This window comes from Varanus komodoensis, unplaced genomic scaffold, assembly GCF_004798865.1.
Source record: "Varanus komodoensis strain SLA01 unplaced genomic scaffold, ASM479886v1 scaffold7_3, whole genome shotgun sequence".
In the NCBI taxonomy this organism is placed as follows: domain Eukaryota; kingdom Metazoa; phylum Chordata; class Lepidosauria; order Squamata; family Varanidae; genus Varanus; species Varanus komodoensis.
The window spans coordinates 20,606,975-20,624,997 of record NW_025336480.1 but is presented as its reverse complement, the minus strand read 5'-3'; the positions used below and the strand labels follow the sequence as shown (position 1 = coordinate 20,624,997).

The following is an 18,023-nucleotide window of genomic DNA, read 5'->3' as shown; positions in this document are numbered from 1 at the left end:
AGGCTATAAAGCAGGGGTCTTAAACTCGCGGCCCGCGGGCCAGTTGCCGGGATGGGCGGGGCATGGGGGAGGGGCCCTGCGGCCTTCAAAGCTCCGGTGGTGCCCGGGCCGGCCACGGGATAAGCGGCCCACCACCACCGCTTGATGCGGCCCAGCCTCACCCAGACTACTTCCAGCGGCCCCCAGGTAAGTTGAGTTTGAGACCCCTGCTATAAAGGATAGACTGATTTTTTTTTTAATTTGTTAGTTCAGTAACCAACATATGCTTGCAATATGATTTGTAGTGCCTCTTCCTATTCAGAATCCAGCTAGAACATCAGACATTTCTCACTCCATGTAGAGTAAGATTCTTTGTGGCAGCACGTTGAGCGTCATTTGCTTAGATGGAAAGTTAGTGTGATAGTCCTATGGTTGCTGCACTCTTTTGCATCTTCTTTTTGGAGATTTGATTATATATTGAATGTTTCCAGTCTCTGAGACATTGTTTTTTCATCCATATTTGTTGGCATATTCTGTTAGAATTTGGACCAATTCACTCTGTTGCCAAGTATCTATGCCATATGCTTTGTTCCTTCCAAGTCCTTTCAGAGGTGCTTTCCCTTCCCTTTCTAACATGGGTTAATAGGATTCCTCTTTGAAGGCTTCTGCCATCCTTTCCTCTCTTCTGTATAGTTCTTCTGTATATTCTACCTTCTCTTTATTTTCTCCTGAAAAATAAAAATAAATAAAATTTCCCCATTTAACATTCCTAATCCATGTTTGAATTTCCCTTTGAGGTCTTGGATCTTCTGGAAGAGGTCTCCTGTTGCTCTCTTCTATTCTTTGCACTGATCATTGTAATATTTCTTTTTGTCTCTATGTGTTAGTCACTGAAAAGTTACAGTCAGGATTTTGACCCTATTCCTGTCACTTTTTGCTTTTCCTTCTTGCCTGACCTTAGCAACTGTGTGTTTCTTCTGTCATCCATCTATGTCTTTTCTTTCTTCTTTGCTACAAGAACTATCTTTTGTCTTTCCTCCCTAATTAGGTCTCAGGTTTCAGTCCACAGTTCTTCTGGCTCATGGTCCATTAAGTTGAATGATGCAAATCTGCTCTTTATGTGGACTATAGATTCCTCAGGGATGTTATTAAAGTTGTAGTTTGACACTATGCTTCTGTTAGTGATCTTTTTTAGCTTGACCCTGATTTGTGATATTAAAAGTTCAAGGTCACTACTGCAATCTGCTCCTGGTCCTATTTTGGCAGGAAGGATACAGTTTCTCCTTCTTTTGCTTCCAATGAGATAGCCTATTTGATTTTTGTAATCGTCTAGTCAGTTGCTTGAAGTATGCATTTGCAATAAACAGACTGTTGACTTCACCAAATTCTGTGAGTCATTCTTGTATTTCATTTCTTACCCCAGACCAAATTGTCATAGAACATTTGATTCTGCTTTGTTTCTTGCTTTTGCATTTCAATTACCTATGATTATCAACATGTCTTGTTTTGCTGTGTTACCAGTTTTCTCTTGAACACCTGCATAAAAGTTTTCAATACTGTCTTCAGCATATGTTGTTGGAGTGTTGACTTGAATGATGGTTGTGTTGATTGATTTTCTGCAGATTCTGTAAGTCTTCAGTCAAATTTTGCATTATAGCCTCTTACTTTCTTGCCTCAATATCAAATCCAGTCAATTTCTTCTGTGTGTTGAAGTATTGCTTTCAATTATTGCTACTGCCCAGTAGCGGCCCCTCAGAGGTTTTCCCATCCCCATCACCATTAGGAATATCCATTCTCTTCTGTTGATGGGACCATTACTCCTCAAGAGGATGGATGCATCTTAGTCTGGTTTTATTTATTTATTCAGCTTTTCTATACTGTCCTCTCTACTGAGACATCCTGGCCGCCTAATAGCATTGCTCTCAGCTTCCCTGATGTATCTCAAACACCTTTGCCACATTAAGGTGTGCATCCAAGAGACGGTTTGATCACATATTTATGTATTTAGTTTTTACATTCAGAGTTACTTTAAAAAAGCCATCAAGGTATATACTCGTAAAATGGTAAAATTTTAGACTACACTTTTTAAAAGGGTAAATTGAAAAGCTGAACAGAGTGTGGACCAGCTGTAGTTCTTGGGGGAATGCATTCCATAGACTGGGAGCAATACTGAAGGGCCTGATGGGCCTTTTCTGGTAAAAGTGCCGTCAGAGTGCCTGCTCCTGCAGTTCTTAAAACGTCAGAGTGCCTGCTCCTGCAGTTCTTAAAACTCATACAGATTTCATAGCAAGATAGGTATTTCCTTAAATGGCCGGGTCGTAAGCTACCAGGGCTGTAAAAGGTAAAATGAACACCTTGAATTATAGCTGGAAAGCAATTAGCAACTAGTTTTGCTAGTTAAGCAATGCTGGTCTTTCAGTAAAATTGCAATATGGCTTCATACTGTGCACCAGTGTAATAGTCCAGCTTCCTCATTTTGCACTATTGAAAATTCTGGGTAGTCCCCAGTAGAGCACACTACAACAGTGCGAACATGATATAAATATAACATGGATAGTACTCAAGTTGGACTGATTCAGAAAGAGTCACAACTGCACAGCAAGGATAACTGTCTAAACACTTTGCTTGCCACTGTCCATGACCTGAAGATCCAGAGACAGTAGGAGCAAGGAATTACTAGAGTTCTCTAATTCAGCTAGTATGCAAAGTCTCCATTGTGGATGTAGCATCACCAACTCTCATGAATTCTGAAAAACAATTTCATACTTCTTGAGAAAACCTGTTTACAAAAGTATCAAATTGCTTTACTAGGATTACTAAACTTTAAATGGTTATATTTTCACTTAGATTACCTAGGATTATTTTTAAACTGTATTCTAGCTAAACCTAGAATATTCACAAACTCTTAATTTCTTTTACGGTATGCTTAGGGAGGAAGTACTTGATCATAGTGTTGTATTAGTCTATTGATCACTGACCTTCTGGTTTCCAATTAAATGCTTTAGGAGAATACAGTTAATAAGCAAGTGAGGGAGTGCTATCAAATAGCGAGATTTGGCTCCAGGAACTTCATATTGATTTTATTAGTATTGTAAGCATCTGCCTACATATCAGATATACTTGCTCTTACAAAATTTAATCTACTGGAATTGTCCATAATTGAGAAGACAATTCTTGATAACTGTTTAGTATTCCAGTTTTATGAGGCAATATATTGACTATTTGTGTTACCATCAGCTAGGAAATAATGAAACAAATAATATATATTTGGGCCACTAAGAGAAGTTTTAACCTAACCATGTAACCATCTTGTTAATTACAGTTAAAGGCTAGATCAACCTTTCCCAAACTTGTGCCTTCTCAATGGGAGACAACAACTCCTATCAACCTCAGCCAAAATGCATGTACAGGAATAAAACAGGTTAGATCTAATGTTATGAGAGGCTTCTGTTCATTCAGTAGGACTACCCCTTGCTTTTCTGTGCATCCTCTGTGGATCTCCAAATTTGCTCCAGGGGTCACCTGACGGAACAGATTTGGGAGGCATACAGGGGGCTTTAAAGGAGAGATGGGATCTATACTGCCAGTGCTTTCTATTCCACTGATAGGTGGCCAGGACTGAATACAGCCAAATTTAGGTTTGTAATGTGTTTCCCTTCTTTTTAAATTTCTTTAACTGTACAATCCTATATCCATTCACCAGGGGTAAGCATCACTGAACTTAGTGGGACTTCTATAGGATTACAATTTAATAGATAAAATGTCCAACTTCTGTAAATACTGGGCTATTTGCATATTTCTTGTTATGAAGGGGCCGTTTGCACAAAAGAGCAGTCCACCATGAGTTATTTAACCTACCGTGAGACTGGGGTGTATGTGGAATATGCAACTCCAAGGCTGAGTTAAATGAGCCTCACATAACCCATGGTCTGTTTTAGGTTTAAATGAGAATTGTTGCACACTTGCATAATTCATTCTCACCAGGTTCTATGGCACAACCATTCCTGAGTAGGGGTTGCTTGTACAACTCAGCATCTTTCAGTTAAATAACCCACAGCAAGCCATGACATGTTGTCTGAACCATATCAATCATTTGTAAGACAAGTTTGGCCACAAACATGCAAAAGCAAACAAAAAATAGCACACAGAGAGAGCTTCATCACACAAAATCTTGTTATGTTCGCAAAATGGATAAAAGACATACACTGCTTGGTTTTGATAATTCTGCTGGTTTTCAAATAAGATCAAGAACATCCTCAAGGTTTATACTCTTTCTTTACTACTATGTGTTAGGCAGAAGACAAAATACAGTAGATTTGTGGTGATCTGAGCTATCTGAATGTTACACTAATTCCCAAGAAACTTCCACAATGTGTTACTGGGTAAAATGCAACATTATTCCAGCAGTAGTCCTTGTACAAAATGACTTTATTTTTTGCTCACTGCAACTCTCTGTCCCCCCCTTAAAAAGTGCCGCCAACCTTTTACAATGATTTTGAGGGTTTATGGGAGATTACAGAGGAAGCAGGAAACCTTTCCCAATTTAGTGATGGAAGCAGTTTTGTCAGTGGAGACCCTACCTGGAAGTCACCCACTGTTGTTTTTTAATAGGGATATTTGTCTTCATGTTATTTCAGATGCTAACAGATAATTTATTTGGGCCAATATTTCTAGTGTTGCTCAATAACCAAACCCACTTGCTTTTGTCTTTTTACTAGGTTTGATTGCCTTGGATATCTATGGAAACATAACTGTTGGTAAGAGGGAGCAGCATAGACTAGAAAAACATTCAGTTTCTTGCCTACCTTAGGTTATATACAATTGCTGCTGACTGGTTCTATGGATGTTCGCATCATCTGAACTAGTGGAATGAAGATTTTTTAAATTAATTTTTCTATGCATTTTTAAAGTTTGCAAACCAGCTTTCATCCCACAGTAGCATATAAACTTTTATCAAAACAAAGGAACAAAAATAAAATGTAATACCACCCCAAAATAACCATAAAATGGTTCAGCTAGTGAAAAAGCTAACAAATCAAAAATTAAATGCAAAAAGAAATATTTGTATTTGGCAGTGAGAAGAAAGCAATGCTAGTGCCATTTGTTTCACCCTTGGAAGCTAATATACTTGCTTTTTGGAGAGGAGAGAGAAATGGAATCTGGCATGACAAAGCAGGCATCTGGGTTAGTATTTACATTAGAGTTACAAGCACCTTAAAAAGTAGATGGTGATTAATTGCTAGCAGTGAGTAACATCCACAATTGGTGAATAGAGTAGAACTAATTAACTGAAAAGCTGAGTCATTCATTTTTTGAAAAGGAGGAAAATGAAGTTCAGGAAATAGGTTGTTGGATGTGGGAGGGTGTTAACTAACATTGTTCAGTTAGATCACCATTTCTCCTGATCTCATGCAACCATTTGTTCCATTGCAAATAGAGACTAGCAGATCAGAATAACTGCTAACATTTTGTTGGTTAAAAATAATTTAGGTGTTTCTACCTCTGGAGCACCTTTTAAATATCCAGGAAGAGTGGGAGATTCTCCATTGCCAGGATGTGGCTTGTATGCTGATAAACAGGTATGCCAGAATGTCCAATGACCTGTATAATTTAAAAAGACAGCAGAAATTAACATGATTTTAAAAATAAGCAAATGTGTACTTGATAGCAGACAGGTATCCTAGATTTCATACTTTATAAAAATCAGGCATGGGTCAATTAATGGACAGCCTAATCTATAGCACAGGTAATTCTGACATACTTTTGACCTCAGGAAATAAATATAAATCACACACACTCTGCCTAAATACGTAATACTATAATACTTTTATTAGGCCTCTGTGTAAAGTTTTCTAAGTCAATGCACATTTAAACATTAATCTTACATGAAACTATAAAATGCAAATCCAGTAAAATATGGCAAAAAACAGCTAAAACCTCTTAGAAGTAGTAGTAGTAGCCAATAATAATACTTCCAAAATAGGAATTTGAGCAGAAACAGACCTTCTGCACTACTTCCAGCAGTAGTCACCACTTTCATGTTGGAAGCTTGCATTTATTTATTTATTTATTTATTTATTTATTTATTTATTTATAGCATTTGTATGCCACCCAATTGTGCCACAGCACCTCTGCGTAGCTCACAATCACATTTAGGCAATAAAAACCAATTATAATAACATAGAATATCAATAAAATACAGGCAGAAATACAAAACAAAGGTCAAATGCAATTAATTAATAAAATATGTTTTAAAAAGGAAGATCTTCACCTGGCACCAAACAGAATGTAAAGAAGGTGCCAAGCAAATCTCCTTGGGGTGAATCTCCTTTCTTGTCATGGAATCTGCATATGAGTTCCTTTCTGCAAATGTTTCTATGTTTCTGCAAATGTTGAGTGGAATGAATGTACCTTTCTGCACATGGATCAATGTTTCATTTTCATGTACATTGGATCCTGTAGTATGAGTTACTCAATTCCACCACATTGCAGATGTGAAACATCCCTGAATATAATAAAGAATAGATTTCAGAGCATAAACATAGTTCCCTGAAAGGATAATTCTATAAAATGACTGCACATCTTCAGGGCCATTCTTTTGTTATATATAGTAAATTGAGGATAGAAATATTGAGAAGAAAGAATATTTGAAATCCATAAGAAAAATTTGTATAAATACATGGATATACAGAAACAAGAAAAGGATGAAGTATATCCCATGTGGGAAAGGTAGCAACTTTGTTACTTTAGAATTGTAACATTGTCCTTGAAAAGGCTACTATTAATTTATGCCATATGTGTGTTCTTCTTCACCTTATTTACAATTTTAGTTTCTTCTCTCTAAGATGGTAGAAAATGAAATGTTTTGAAACAGCAAGATGGCCAGTGCAATCTAGTGAGGCTGATTTTAGCCTTGAAGTGTCTTGCCCCAGGCTACAAGTAGAGGATGCTGAGGTCCTGCCAGGCTACTTTGTATGTTGGCAGAGCCTGTCGCCTCCCCTCCTCAATGTCCAAAACTTATCTCCAAGATTTTTCTTATCACCTTGAAGTTACAGCCAACATGTTTCTTTTTCATACCAGCCGTGAAAGTGGAGGGAGGGCTGTCCAAATTTGAAATATCAGCTCCCACCTTGGAGTCAGTTTCCAAGGCCAGAGTGCAGGGACTTAGAATGATCCTGTAGCTTTCTAAGACTATGGCAGTCATAGGATTGCAACCTTAATTAGTTAATAAAAATTATGAGGACTTTTATCCACAAGTCAAATTTCTATTTTTTTTCTTTGCTGTAAGAATAAGACAGATAATTTACTATTCTCAAACATTTCCTTCCTTCCTTCCTTCCTTCCTTCCTTCCTTCCTTCCTTCCTTCCTTCCTTTCTTTCTAGGTAGGGGCTGCAGCAGGTATGTATTAGAAATCATAATCAAAAGACTTGTATATCTTTGAGTGTGCTTTTAAATACATTGATACATATACAGACACTAGACAATTGTAATGAGCTCTACACAGGATTGCCTGTAAAGATGGATTAGAAACCTCAGCCTGCACCAGTGCTTGAGCATGATGATGAGGATGAATAAACTTGATTACTCCAGAAGTGATGAAGGTATTGTTGGTTGCCACTCATTCACTTTTGTTAAAGGTGGTCAGCCTGCTCTGAATGGAGTCACACTCCCCTTAAAAAGATCAGGTTTGCAGTCAATCCAACATTTCTTTAGAGGCTCAAGTACGATTTTCATTAGCTTCAGAGCATCTTCATTAGCATCAGTCAATATGCTAGCTGTGACCTTACTTTGGCCACAACTACCCGCACTCTTGTTAGGCCACTACAATGTATTAAATGTGGGGCTACCTTTAAATTACAAACTGGGACTGGCCGTCTGACCATATTTCACCTATGATTTGTCAACTGCACTTGCTCCCAGTCTTTCCAGGTCTAAGTGCTAGTTGTGAACTTTTAACCAGGGTGCACAGATTGCAAGCAGACTCACAAGCCCTTTGGTGTGCCTCCGCAAGACCCTAACCAAGAAAACAACCACCACCAAAAAGCTCGAAGGGGTACAGTATTAATGGCAGTAAAGCAAGATGACCCTAAAACTTAAAGGCTTTAAAGCAAAGATGTAGGACCTGTTTATACCAAGTGTAGTCCTTGGGTGCAAAAAGATGTAGGATCTGTTTGTCCTAGCCCTAACACTACATCTTTGCTTTAAAGTCTTAAATGGCTTAGGATCAAGTTATCTGAAAGACCATCTTCTCCCAGTTTATTATGTTGCATTTATATTCCATCATTCTTCCTCTTGTGGGGAACCCAAAGAAGATTACAGGATTCTCTTCCACTCTGTTTTTATCCTCACAACAACAACTCTGTGAGGCAGGTTAGGCTGAGAGTGACTGGCTTAAAGCCACCCAGTGAACTTCATGGCCAAGTGGGGACTAGAGCCCAGATCTCCCAGGTCCCCATTCCAACACTGTAACCTCCATTGCACAATGGCTGTCCTTCTTGAACCTTAAGATCGTCTTTAAAAGGAAGGATGGATCTGCAGGATGTGATTACAGTTGTAACTGCTGTGCACTTAAAGTCAGTCAAGAGAAACTGAAATGTTGAAAAAAAATTAATTGCAGCAATAGATTGAAAAGGATGGGAATATACATCACCCGTACCTGCTTCCTAGAAAAGGGAGAGACCTTGAAATACTTAGACTTAATCATCTCCCTGCCTAAATATTGTAGTATGTAGATAAAATTTAACCTCTTGGATGATTGAAATTAAAGAGAAGAGCATTGCAGCCTTATTCTCTGTTTTCATCAATAAACACTTTAGCAACTGGCTTTTTCTTTCTCTGATGTTTGAAATAAACTTTTACCCAAAGAGCTTTAGGTTCTTTTGGTACAGTCCAAATCTGAAAGAAGTGTTCTGTTCATTTTAAAAGAAGAGAACGTAAGAACCTGCTAAAACCATACCTACTGAAAGCAGTGAGACGTAACCTAACCTTTCACTGTAGTAAATCCTTTATCAGTATCATTTAATTAAACTAAAGATATTTATTTATTTGTTTATTTATTTATTTATTTAGAACATTTCTATGCCGCCCCATTGCAACAAAGCCTCGGTGCAGCTCACAAAAAATACAAAAAAATACATAAACAATAACAATATAACAATTTATAAGAAAAAAAATATGGTCCTACATCCTCCACCCTCAATCACTGTCAACCTCTAAATACCAAGGGTTATGTGTACCCAGTGTAGGGCACAGGGGAGGCAATCTTCACTGCCCTCAAGTTGTGCCTTGCATTTGAAGCAATATGGAGGGGGAAGGAAGGCCAGTGTGCCATTTAGATGCTGTGCTAGTCATTAACCTCAGCTGCTTCTTTTCCCCACTTCCCCAGCGCACTCCTTTAGCCTTCTCTTAGGTCAATTTCTTTATTTTACAAACATATAAAATATAAAACTTCTTTATTTTACAATAAAATAAAGAATCTCCCCTCTCCCTCTCCTAATACTCCATGTGTACATGTTTAGTTCCAGCAAAGATAAGTAACCATAAAGTCCATGTATTGAGTTTTGGATAGCTGTGATTGTTGAGCATTGTTTGCTGTTCTTAACAAGTTAATCCAATTTAAGCCATGAGTTGCTGGTGGTTTGCTTGTTGTACTGTCTGTTCTAATGTACTGAATAAACAGCTACTAGGTGGTATAAAAATGAAATAAATATGCCATGCTTCCTCGACATCATCTCTGACTTTCATGTTTTTCAAAGTTTTAAATTGCTTTGATAATTTTTCGATAAGGGCAGTGTCCTATATCCTTTCCAACCAAGTTTCCAGTGTCAAATTAACAGTTATTTTCCAATGATGTGCTAGAACCTACATGGCTACAGTAATAAAGAATACTGGTAGATCTTGAAACAGAAGATATTTTAAGTCATGAACAAATTTAATAATGCTAGTCTGGGATCACAGCATACTGTTTGACCTGTGATAACACATATTTCATTTGTAATTAGTTCCCAAAAGGAGTGAACCTTCTCACAGTTTTACCACATATGGAAATAGAATTTGCTGGCATCCTTTCCAGCTGAGTAGACTACATTGAGAAGTCTGTGGCATTTAGAGGTGTATAGTGCCACCTATGTACTGTTTTATGCTGTTTTATTGTATTTTTTCCAATACCAGTTGCAGTGACTGCTTTCCCCATAGTTTTTGCCAATCTGAAATTTCTATGTTGCTGTTTCCCATACTGATTTTAAAGAGTTCACCAGTTAGTGAGTCAGATAAAATCTTATAAATGCTTAACAGTAGTTAACATGTGGCAATATGTTACATTTAAAATTAACTGTTCAGTGGGTTTAGGGATCTGGTGGCATGAGATAAAACTGTGGAATTAGAAGTAAAATGACTTGCCTGGCAGCCAACTTCAGCATTTCCCAGTTTGTTTCATTTGTGTTCCTGTAAAGGGTTTCCTGTAAAGATCTCTAAGCATGTAGAGTTCTTTCTGTTTCCAATCTTCAAATTGTCGTTTCTTAGTTTTGTTGTTAAAACAGAGGATGATGTCAAAAAGGAACAAGAAATAGGATAGCTGGTGCCAATCTTTTATTCTAGAGATCCCAGATATGAGGACTTTGAGGGCAAAGCATCCAGGATATTTTTGGCTAACAACTGATTAATAAGTCAGGAACAGTAGTGCCATTACTTCATTATGACATTAACTATTTCATTCTTCTTTATTGGTAATAAACTATTATGTATAAGTGCTGCATCATAATATCACATCAGATTTGGTATTCCAAGCTCTCCCAGGGACATTGGTTTGTAAAGAATATTGTTCTTGAGATTCACTGTTTTATTTTTTAAATATGAAGTTACTGAGCATGTTCTGCCAGTTTTTAAATAATTTTGAATCAATGCTTATTAGGAGGATTCAGAATAGAAAATTCAGATTCTAACCAACCAGGGTAACACTTGGTTATTAATTCTTATTCTTATTCCATCACTTAATATAAAATCTAATAGATTTTATTAAAGGATCAAAATTCATTTTCTTTAGCTATTTCCATTTTTTGTGATAGTAACCCTAAGATATGCATGTGTTTAAGGCACAACTTAATTTTAGATTGTTGATATAATCAGTGTTAACTATCATCATTTCTGACTTTTCATAATTGATTTCTATCCCTGACATTATATTTGATAAATTATTTAATAACTGGTGAAGAAGTTTTAAGGTTCTAAAGCATTAATTTATTTCATTTTTATTCTACCCAATAGCTGTAGCTTTCTGGGTAGTTAACAAATGTTTTAAAAAATTAAAACACAAACTCGCATACAAAATAAAAATTAACTTAAAACAACAAAACCACAAAAGCAGTTGCAGTTGAATCACCATAGCTGCAATAGAGAGTAAAACACAATATTAAAATATGTCGTTAAACTGTTAAAAGGCTGGGAAAATAAGAAAAGGTCTTCACCCAGTGCTAAAAAGAATGCAAAGTAGGTGCCAGGCCACCTCTTTCAAAGGGGGTCCTAGAGAAAGTCCTCTGAAGATGACCTCAGGGTTTGGACAGGGACATATGGTACAAAGTGCTCCTTCAGATACTCTGGTGGCTCCAAGTCATTTAGGGCTTTGAACGTTAGTGCTAGTACTTTGGATCAGGACCAGACTTCAATTGGCAGCCAGTGCAGCTGGAAGAAAACTGGTACAGTATGTTATTGTGAGTCAGTCCCCATTAACAGTCTTGCTGTTCTGTTTTGGATCTTTTAAAGTTTTTGGAGTGTTTTCAAAGGCAACCCCATATACAACACATTGCAGTAATCCAAACAAGAGGCCAGCAGACCTCACTCCTTGTATTAAAACATTTGTTAGCCAAGGTGTTCCATGGAGAGAGTAAAAAGAAGGGGCAAAAGCGAGCAGCCTTGTAATGTGTTCTTCTCTGCACTGAACTTCAGTGTATCTCATCCATTCAACTGACCACAGCTTGGCTATTTACATATGAATTTCTTTGGAAATAACATTTTCTTCAGTAAGGCGTACAAGAAATCCCAACTCAATTTGTTGAATGCCTTACTATAGTCTTATGAGACTACAGAAATTGCTTTTTTTTAGCATGCTAAATTATGCTCATCAGTCCTCTGATTGGTTCAGCTGTGTCTACCTCTTAAAAAGTCCACTTGTCTTTCTAGGTATTAATAGTACCAATCTACTGGCAAGGATTTTACCAATAAAAAGTTTATATCTGGGTTTATGAGGGTAGTGGACCTATCTGAGTTCACCAAGGTTCGATCTTTTCCAGGATTTGGGAGAACGACTAGATGGAGTTCCTTTCAAGTGTTACGGATTAGACGTCCTACCACTGTAGTGTAAAGCTATACATCCCTGGAGCCTTCCATGTTTTAGCTTTTTTGAGTCTCTTTTTCTTCATTAGATATTGGTTCTATTAAATATTGTTTTTGTATCCTGTCAAGAGTACTTAATTTTGCTTCACTCATGTTAAGTGTTTTAGCTTTATAGACATCTGAAAAAGCTTGAAATTCCCCCATCTTTTCTGTATTATATAATTGCTCCCCATTGTACCCTAGCAAACAATTCTGTTCCATGTGATTTTCTTTTTAAGTTTAAAGGCAGAATTTTTCAGTTTTTATTGACATGCTAATAGTATTTTTAATTGTGAATTGCATTACATTTTCAAGTTTCACAAAGTCTAAAATTTCCAATTCTATACTTTTTTGTAATAGTTTCCTATATATTGTTTTACTAGTTTCTTTGTGAGTCTTTCCATATTTTTTAAAAATAAAGTAATTTTGGATGCCTCTCTTATCTTTTAAGAGGAATATATTAATTTAACAAATGGCCTGATATCACAACTTTGATTGAGTCCCATATGAAGATTGCAGGAAGGTTCCCAGTGTCATCGATCAGGAAATAATTACGTTCTTCCTTCCACGTCTATAAACTTATTTTTAAATGGTTTTCTTCAGTAATATTGTTTAAATGCTGGGTATCTCTTGCAACAATGGTTTATTAATCTTAAGGTATTTGATCTTGTAAGGGGATATGATTAGCTGCTAAAAAATTAAACAGAGCTGACCTGACCTAGTTACGGCCTCCACATGAGGTGCCAGCCCACATGGATTAATTAAACCACAGTGAACTGTGACATCATGTGAACAGGGTCAATGTGTGTTATAAGAAATCTGATATGTATAGGTACAGATATGAATTGTTGCAATCCTATTTAGTTCAAGGTAGAAGTTAGGAAACTACAGTTTTCATAGAAAATAGTTTTCTTAGAAAACTACAGTTTTCATAATATTTTTTTCCTTTTATCAGCTACCGGTGATGGAGACATGATTATGTGCTTCTGTCCTTGTTTTCATGTAATCCTCCTAATGAAAGAGGTATGTTCCGAATTTGTCCTTAAGCTTACCAGGTTGACGCAAGTGTAAAAATTCAAGGTAACTCCATAATGGCAGTTAAGAATGTCATTGGACTGATGGCTTTTAAGGTATCAATGAAGTTAGGGATAGACCTTCAGCTCCCATCACCCCTCACCAGCATAACCAGTGGTGAGGTATGATTGGGATTGCAGGATATCTGGTAAGCAGAAACTGAAAACATTAGTCAGAGTTAATCCGGGTGAAGAGGAGGAGGAGAGGGAACTTAAGAGGGACCAATCCTAGTTCCAACTCCTTATGCTGGAGTGATACTCTTGCCTACTGGTTGAGGCTTGCCAGCACTGTTGAAACTTTTGTTGCAGGCCCCTTGGAACATGAAAGGGAGCGTCTCCTAGGAATCTAAAAAATGTCTTGCATCGTATGGCATTTGCTTTATCATGGATCTTTATGAAACCCCTTCCTGAAAGCTATCAGAGTAGGTAGACATGGCCATGTTAATAGGGTTCGTGGTTGCACAATTGTTTGCAATAATGGTTTACAGTAGAATTCTTACGATAAGGATTTGTAAAACCTGCTGACTGCAACAAGTGAATAAAATTGACATAATGAAATTGCCCAGGTGGCATTTCCTTCAGGGCTGAACCCTCACGCTGTCCTCTGATGCATGAATAATCCCAATTATACCTGGCTGTACTGTATGCTTTCATGTATATCTAGATACAATAAAGGACAAAGTGCATCCACTTTTACACTTCAACCTGTTATCAATTTAATCATTAAGAAGGGAGGAATTAGAAGTTGCTTAGAAACCTGGTGTTGGATCCAGTTAGCTAAAACACGCTCATTGAAACCAATGGAATTAACTGTAGTCATGAATAAGTTAAGTACCATTTATTTCACTTGGTCTACACAAAGTATGTCTAAGTCTATATTCAACCTATGGAATATAAATGAGTGATTAAAGCAAGTTGTTTTGGATTTTTTGTTTCTTTTTTAGGGCATGTCTCCTATGGATGCATGCCAGACTGTTGTCCAGGATATCCTCCAGCGAACAGGAAAGGAAAATATGTTTGAACTTGGAATCATTGCCATGAATATGAAGGTACTTGCACAAACAAGCATATTCTCATGTTTTCCTGGGTGATCAGGCCTATGATAAATAATGTTCCAATTTGTCTTCCTTCAATTAACATTCCTTCTAAATATGTGGTAATTTAGCAAGCAATTTTTTTGCATTTGATTAAGACTACAAAAAGCTGTTATTCATTTTCTGTCTCACCTTTCCAGTAAAATTAATGTTCAGGTTGGGTAACAATAATAAAACACAGATACAATATTGCACTTTAACTGTTGCAGTTGTTTTAATTATTGATCAGTTAAACATAAATACAAAAAAGGAAGCACCAGTTAAAAAGCAAGTTTAATAAGCAGGAGAGCTGGATAATCAAAAACCTGGCTGAATAAAAATATCCTTGTTGCTAGTAGAAGAACAATAAAGATAAGAGTCAGCCTTACTTCGCTTGGCAGAGAACTCCAGGGCCTAGGAGTTTCCATAATGTATTGTATTTGTTCATTCAAAATATTTTAATGCAACTCTCTCCCAAAGCTGCTTACAAAAGGTATTCCTAATTATTCCTCTCTCTTTTTTTTTTTTACTCCTCAATTTCTGATGTTAGGGAGAAGTTGGAGCTGCTTCGTCAATGTCATTCCCATATTGCATCTGGTCTCAGGGAAAGGATGTGGTAGAACAATTGGTGCATGAAGCCTAACAACTTTGCACAAATCAAGGGAAAATCATTTATCTCACTCACCATTCAGATTCAGAACCATTTCTATTCTATTTTAGTCCTTAATTTTCTAACTCTACTTTCATTTCCCTGTTAACATATGTAAAGTATATTCAGAGATGACTCTTCCAAGAGGTCGTCATTCAGGCACACAAAGTAAGAGATTCAGCCTTTGCTCAAGCAATGTGTCTGTGAGGACCAAACAAGAGAATAAATGAAAATGTGTAATCACCACCCATCTTTTTTTTATGGCAGCTGTGTTGGGAGGGTGCAGTGTGTGCACATTCCCTTCTGTGTGTGAGCCTGATGAACCCTCCACCCAGCCACCAGCTCCAACAAGAAAGCTGCCATTTGCACCAAGGGCAATTTCCCTCCCAGGACAAATAACAGACTCCGTATTGATGGGGCCACTAGAAACTGATCATGATAGATTTACGTTATGCAAGGAAGAAGTGTTTGTGTGAGAGAGGATAAGTCTATAAACATATTCAGGAGGTTTTACTTCTTTTACTTGCAAATTACGGCTATACTCTATATCCCTAATAAGGATTTCTGTTACAAAAGAAAACATATTACTATTAAATATTAATTTGCAAGTGCATTAAAACATCCACAGACCTTAGTTTTCCAGTTTATTAAAAAAAACTTTCAAGGAGGAATGAAAGCTAGCATTTGATAAAACTGATAGACTGCACACTTTAACCAAGAAGCCCTGTTGCTCTGCAATTTTTATTATCAGTCTCATATATCTTCACTGTAATATCTGTTTTTTCCTGGACATTTAACTAAGCCAAGGTATTTAAACATCAAGAATGCCCCACTCCTCACCCTTACCCAAGACTTGGAAATGTCTTTTTAATTTCTTTAATGTCTGTTCAATCCCAAATTGAGGGATTCAAGGTAAATTCTTAATTGACAAATGCAGAGCTCTGAGGGAAAACATTTGATTCATGAAGCAGTACAGTCACTGGAAAACACAAAATTATCTACACTTCTGAGTCCCATCCACTGCATTTTCACTGGATTGCCATTTTTGGCCATCTAGCAACACCTCAAACTAGGAGGAAAGGAGGCTGCAGTGGTTTGAGAATACTTCTCCCTATCCCCCTCCCCAAACTGTCCTCTTCCCCTCTCTTTGGCCACGTTCCTCTTCTTGGACAGTAACCACCTGTGGAGGAGAAGGGGCAGGACTCCAGTTCTGAGCTCAGTTTGCTCCCCTGGCTATCTTGTGACCCACTGATAACATCCAGGGGCTGTACAGCTGTTCCCATAAGCTTTTCTTCCTCACTTTTCCCATTTTACACTAGCACCTGCAGTGTTCAGCCCCATGTCAATATCCTTCAAGTTATTTCATTATGTTCAGGTCTTCAGTGCTGCCTAGGGTCTTCCACATTTCCTTATCTGGTAACTTCTCCACCTCAATCTTTTCAATTTCCTGGATTTATCTAGCTGTTGATCCAAGCACAATTGGATTAATCTAATCAATTTCTCCATTCTTGATCAAGTGTGTATGTCTATGACATGTATATTTTGTAATAAAATTTACATTCTTTGATTCAAGTCTTAAGACCCAATATTCTCTTGTTATAACTATAAAGCACAACATCTTCTGATGCACCAATTCTCTAGGCCCAAGATAAATTCTTATATGTTTGGCTAGTTACACATGTTTAATCTGGATACACATGTGACTGGGGATACTTGGCAACAATATATTTGTTCAGTAAAAAAGTAGTTGACCTAAAGCATACTGAGGCACACAGAGAAGAAACATGCATAACCATATTACTGATGATGTACTAGTAACCATAGTACAATACAGTGACATTATTTTATTCCCTATTTTTCATTGCTGATTTCACAGAAGTTATACAAACCAGATTTTGACCTTTGGCACTAGTACCGACAATCTAGTGCCACATTGGAGCCAGTCAAGTACAGCAAAATCTTCCAACACTTTGTAGCTCAAAGTACAGTAGACTTGTAGTAATTATGCCTTATTAATCATGCCTTGTATTTGCTGAAGCAACATGTGCTCCAACAAAGGGGCAAGTAGTTATATAAAGCACATAATGTGTGAAAGTTTATGCCAAATTCTGATAAAATAGTAGCTGCTTTAAAAGTTATTGTGATTTTTTAGTTTTAGGAAATAGCAACCAAATGGCAAATACTTGGAATTTTGTCCTATTGGTTCTTTTTTCCCATTGACAGGGCAGGGCCCATATGTGTAAACCAGGGGTCAGGTGCAGCAGATGCAGACACCTCTGTCCAGGTTCTGCTTCATGTACACATGAATATATACACATAGGCTGAGTTCACACAATATGATAAGCAACCCTGTAAGGTTACCATGAATCCTTTTTTTTTTAACCATAACCTACCTGGAAGACAATCAAGTGTATTCTATTTTATCATGGTTTCCCATCCTCCCTGCTCACTCATCAGGTGTATCTGTTATTGTTGTTGTTGTTGTTAGTCTCAAAGTCATGTCCGACCCATCGCGATCCCATGGACAACATTCCTCCAGGCCTTCCTGTCCTCCACCATCACCAGGAGTCCACTTCAGCTCACACCAACTGCTTCAGTGACTCCATCCAGCCACCTCATCCTCTGCCGTCCCCTTCTTCTTTTGCCATCTATTGTTCCCAGCATTAGGCTCTTCTCCAGGGAGTCCTTCCTTCTCATTAGGTGGCCAGAGTATTTGAGTTTCATCTTCAGTATCTGGCCTTCTAAAGAGCTGTCATAGGTGGTTCCATTAACAACCTACTGTTGAGGTCCCTGCTAGCCAGGTGACTTACAGACCCACTAAACCAAGTGCCAATAAGGTTCAGTCAGGCGGAGATTCGTTCAGTTTTCTTTATTCAGCTGAG

The 18,023-nt window shown here is 37.5% G+C and overlaps 1 protein-coding gene across 4 annotated transcripts in view; it reads left to right on the top strand.

Moving 5' to 3' along the window:
• Positions 1 to 16,715, top strand: part of LOC123035701 (N(4)-(Beta-N-acetylglucosaminyl)-L-asparaginase-like) — a 29,075-nt gene extending 12,360 nt beyond the window's left edge. The window contains exons 5-10 of one of the 4 annotated variants that reach the window (XM_044454125.1): positions 4,698 to 4,736; positions 5,470 to 5,558; positions 7,363 to 7,378; positions 13,302 to 13,369; positions 14,364 to 14,468; positions 15,043 to 16,715. In XM_044454125.1, the coding sequence (XP_044310060.1) occupies positions 4,698 to 4,736; positions 5,470 to 5,558; positions 7,363 to 7,378; positions 13,302 to 13,369; positions 14,364 to 14,468; positions 15,043 to 15,135 (410 nt within the window). In that variant the 3' untranslated portion in view covers positions 15,136 to 16,715. The remainder of the gene's footprint in view (positions 1 to 4,697; positions 4,737 to 5,469; positions 5,559 to 7,362; positions 7,379 to 13,301; positions 13,370 to 14,363; positions 14,469 to 15,042) is intronic. The other 3 variants (XM_044454127.1, XM_044454128.1, XM_044454129.1) reach the window with 3 other exon arrangements.
• Positions 16,716 to 18,023: the final 1,308 nt, after the last annotated feature.